Below are 4,088 nucleotides of genomic sequence, written 5' to 3'. Positions count from 1 at the left end.
AAATGTTAATGTGGTGACCATGAGAAGTGGTAAACAAACCAAAGAAAGTAGTACAAAAAAGAAGTCAATGGAACAGGAGGAAGAAATACAGATCACTCCCGTTGAGGATCCCGTTGTTAAGAATGCTACACAAGTCGGAGTTCCAAGGAAGATTACCTCTCTAGTGACTCCAATAACTGCTCGACCATCATTCCCCTCCCGACTTGCAACTTCAAAGAAAAATATGGAGTAGAAAGAGATCTTGGACACCTTCTGAAAGTTGGAAGTGAACATCCCTTTACTTTATGCAATCAAATAAATCCCTAGATATGAAAAATCCTTGAGGAACTTTGTACCAACAAGAGGAAATTAAAGGGAAATGAGAAAATCTCAACGAACAAAAACACATCTGCGGTTTTGCAAAGGAAACTTCCACCTAAGCGCAAAGATCCAAGAATGTTTACGGTTCCTTGTAAGATTGGGGATGTCACTTTTAGTAGTGCCATGCTTGAACTTGGTGTTTCTAATAATGTCATGCCCTTTTTCGGTGTATGAATCATTGAATGTCCGACCTTTGAGTGAAACTGGAGTCATAATATCTCTTACGGATAAATCAAGTGTCTTTCCTAGAGGCGTTTTGGAAGATGTTTTGGTTCAAGTGAACCAATTGGTCTTCCTGGCGAATCTCTATGTGATTGATTTAGAAGAACAAGTGTCCTCCAAGTCGGGTCTAATTTTACTTGGGAGATCATTTTTGAAGATGGCTAGAACGAATATTGATGTGTGTGCGGGAAGCTTAACAATGGATTTTGATGGGGAAACAATAAGTTTCAATATCTATGATGCTATGAGATATCCTAGTTATGTTTCATCTTTGTGTTTTGTGGATTTTGTCGAACCATTCACCCAAGAATTGTTTGAGTTGTCTAATGGTGACATGTTGGAGATGATTTTAAGCAAAGGATTTTATTGTGGAAAATTAGCCAAGAAGTTGAAGCTCTACTCGTTAGACCCGGAAGTTGAAAGATTGGTTAACAATTTGGAGATCAAGAAAATCACTCAATTCAGTGTGAAGCAAATTGAGTTACCTCAAATCCACACAATATTGCCACCCTCCCGTGTTCAACCACCGAAACTAGAATTGAAAGTCCTAGCTCAACAATTGAAATATGCGTACTTGGGAAACAACGAGACTCTTTCGGTCATCATTTCTACCCACTTAACTGACTGTGAAGAAAACCAACTTCTCAAGGTGTTGAAGGAAGATAAAGAAGCAATGGGTTGGACAGTTGTAGATATCAAGGGATTGAGCCCCTTCACTTGTATGCACAAGATCTTGATGGAGGATGAATGCAAGCCGGGTCGGGATGTGCAAAGAAGATTGAACCCGCCTATGATGGAAGTTATGAAGAAAGATATTTTGAAGCTCCTTGATGCAGGGATGATCTATCCAATCTCGGATAGCAAGTGGGTGATCCTAGTGTATGTTGTGCCAAAGAAGACGGGAATCACGGTGGTCGAGAACAATAAAGGTATGATGGTCCCCACCCGCATGCAAAATGGGTGGAGAGTATGCATTGACTACCGCAAGCTCAAAGCAAGCAAAAGAAAACATCATTTTCCATTGCCTTTCATTGACCAAATGTTAGAAAGGTTGGCCAGAAAATCTCACTATTGTTGTCTCGACGGGTACTCCGGTTTTCACCCAATCCCGGTGGCACTGGAAGACCAAGAAAAGACAACATTTACATGTCTAGTTGGCACTTTTGCATACCGGAGAATGCCATTTGGATTGTGTAACACCCTGGACACTGTCCAACGTTTCATGATTAGTATCTTTTCAGAATATGTTGAAAACATAGTTGAGGTTTGTATGGATGACTTTAGGGTATATAGGAACTCGTTTCAAGAATGTTTGACCAACCCACCAAAATCTTAAAAAGATGCATTGAAACGAATTTAGTTCTAAATTTTGAGAAATGCCATTTTTTGGTAAGTTAAGGTCTTATTTTAGGTCACATTGTGTCTAAGAAAGGAATTAAGGTAGATAAGGCCAAAATAGATCTTATTCAAAGCTTACCTTACCCGATTTGTGTTCGGGAAGTTCGTTCTTTTTTGGGCCACGCAGGTTTCTACCGAAGGTTTATCAAGGATTTTTCAAAGATAACAACACTAATGTGCCAACTCTTACAAAAGGATGTTGATTTTGAGTTCAATGACGCATGCAAAGAAGCTTTCGACAAGCTCAAAGAGTTTCTTACATCTGCTGCTATCATGAAAACACCAAATTGGGATCTCCCCTTCGAGATCATGTGTGATGCAAGCAACTATGCTATAGGTGCCATTTTGGGTTAAAAGAGTGGAAAAGCCTCCCATGTGATTTACTATCCATCGACAACACTAGACAATGCTCAAAGAAACTACTCTACCACGGAGAAGGACCTATTGGCCATAGTGTTCACTTGGGAGAAGTTTATACAATACCTACTCGGTACCAAAGTCATAGTGTATTCGGAACACACGATACTCAAGTACTTGATGACAGAGAAACATGCAAAACCAAGACTCATCCGGTGGATCCTACTATTGCAAGAATTATATTTGGAGATTTGGGACAAGAGTGGAAGCAAGAACCTTGTTGACGACCACCTAAGCCGGATCACTTCAAATGAGACTCTTTTCCCGTTGCAGGACGAGTTTTCGGATGAGCATCTCTTTTCCCTTACTCAATCTATTCCTTGGTATGCCACTATCATTTACTTCTTGGTCATGAAAATGTATCCCGACACATTCACCCATGCTCAAAAAGACAAACTAAAAAGTGATGCAAAGTATTATGTGTGGGATGAACCTTATTTGTGGAAACATTGTCCTGATCAAATCATCAGGAGATGTGTGCCCCAACAAGAACATCAATCTATTTTGCAATTTTGTCATGAATTTCCTTGTAGGGGACACTTTGAACCTAGCCGAACCTTGAGAAAGGCTCTTGAGTGTGGACTATTTTGGCCAACCATGTCACACGATTGTTACTTGTTTTGTAAAAGTTGTGAACGGTGCCGAAGGACGGGGAATATTTCACAAAAGAACCAAATGCCAAAAATCCAATCCTTATTTGTGAAGTTTTTGACGTATGGGGGATTGATTTTATGAGCCCATTTCCCGTCTTATTTGGCAATGTTCATATTTTTCTCGCGGTTGACTATGTCTCTAAATGGGTTGAGGCCGAAGCCACAAGATTGAATGATGCCAAAACGATTATCGACTTTGTAAAATCTAACGTATTTGTAAGATTTGGTGCGCCTAGGGCTTTGATTAGTGATCGAGGGACGCATTTCTGCAACAAGAAGATGAAGGCTTTATTGAAGAAGTACAATGTGACCCATCGCGTCTCAACCGCCTACCACCCTCAGACGAACGGTCAAGCGGAAGTTTCAAATCATGAGGTGAAGAGTATTCTTGAGAAAACAATGAATGCGACAAGAAAGGATTGGAGTTTGGGGCTTGATGATGCCTTGTGGGCCTCTTTGACCGCTTACATGACCCCGATAGAATGTACCCATTTAAGTTGGTTTTTAGAAAACCATGTCATATTCCAGTGGAATTGGAGAACCATGCATTCTGGGCGGTCAAGCAATGTAATTTCAATATTGATGAGACGGGAAAACATAGGAATTTTCAACTTCAAGACTTAGAAGAATTGAGAAATTACTCTTATGAAAACTCAAGGATTTATAAGGAGAAAACAAAACTTTTCCACGACAAGTCCATCACCTACAAACACTTTGAACCGGGACATAGGGTTTTTCTTTACCATTCGCGATTGAAGTTATGTCCTAGAAAATTGAGGTCCATATTGATAGGCCCATTTGTTATGCTAAAAGTCATTGAGCATGGAGTAGATGAAATACAAAGTGAAGAAATGGGACAAATTTTTCAAAGTCAACGGGCATCGTTTGAAGCCATTCTATGAAGGTTTTAATGCAAATGCCCTTGAAATCATCCATTTGGATGTCCCGAGGTGTTGAATCAAGCTGGAAGGACGTCTCGCCAAAGACGTTAAAAATGGGCATTTTTGGAAAACTTAATGTTTTCATGTTTTCTAATTC

At 39.9% G+C, this 4,088-nt stretch overlaps 1 protein-coding gene across 1 annotated transcript; it reads left to right on the top strand.

Annotated features, from left to right (window-relative positions):
• The first annotated feature begins 508 nt into the window (after positions 1–508).
• LOC145049519 (uncharacterized) lies at positions 509–3,674 on the top strand. Its single transcript, XM_078997909.1, has 3 exons — positions 509–1,511; positions 1,629–1,846; positions 3,045–3,674. The coding sequence occupies exons 1-3, from the start codon at positions 509–511 to the stop codon at positions 3,672–3,674; spliced, it is 1,851 nt and encodes a 616-aa protein (XP_078854035.1).
• Positions 3,675–4,088: the final 414 nt, after the last annotated feature.

This window comes from Lactuca serriola, chromosome 5 (genome assembly GCF_051521515.1).
Source record: "Lactuca serriola cultivar US96UC23 chromosome 5, Lser_US96UC23_V15, whole genome shotgun sequence".
Lineage (NCBI taxonomy): Eukaryota > Viridiplantae > Streptophyta > Magnoliopsida > Asterales > Asteraceae > Lactuca > Lactuca serriola.
The sequence above is the reverse complement of the archived record's forward strand: the minus strand, read 5'-3'. Positions and strand labels throughout refer to the sequence as shown.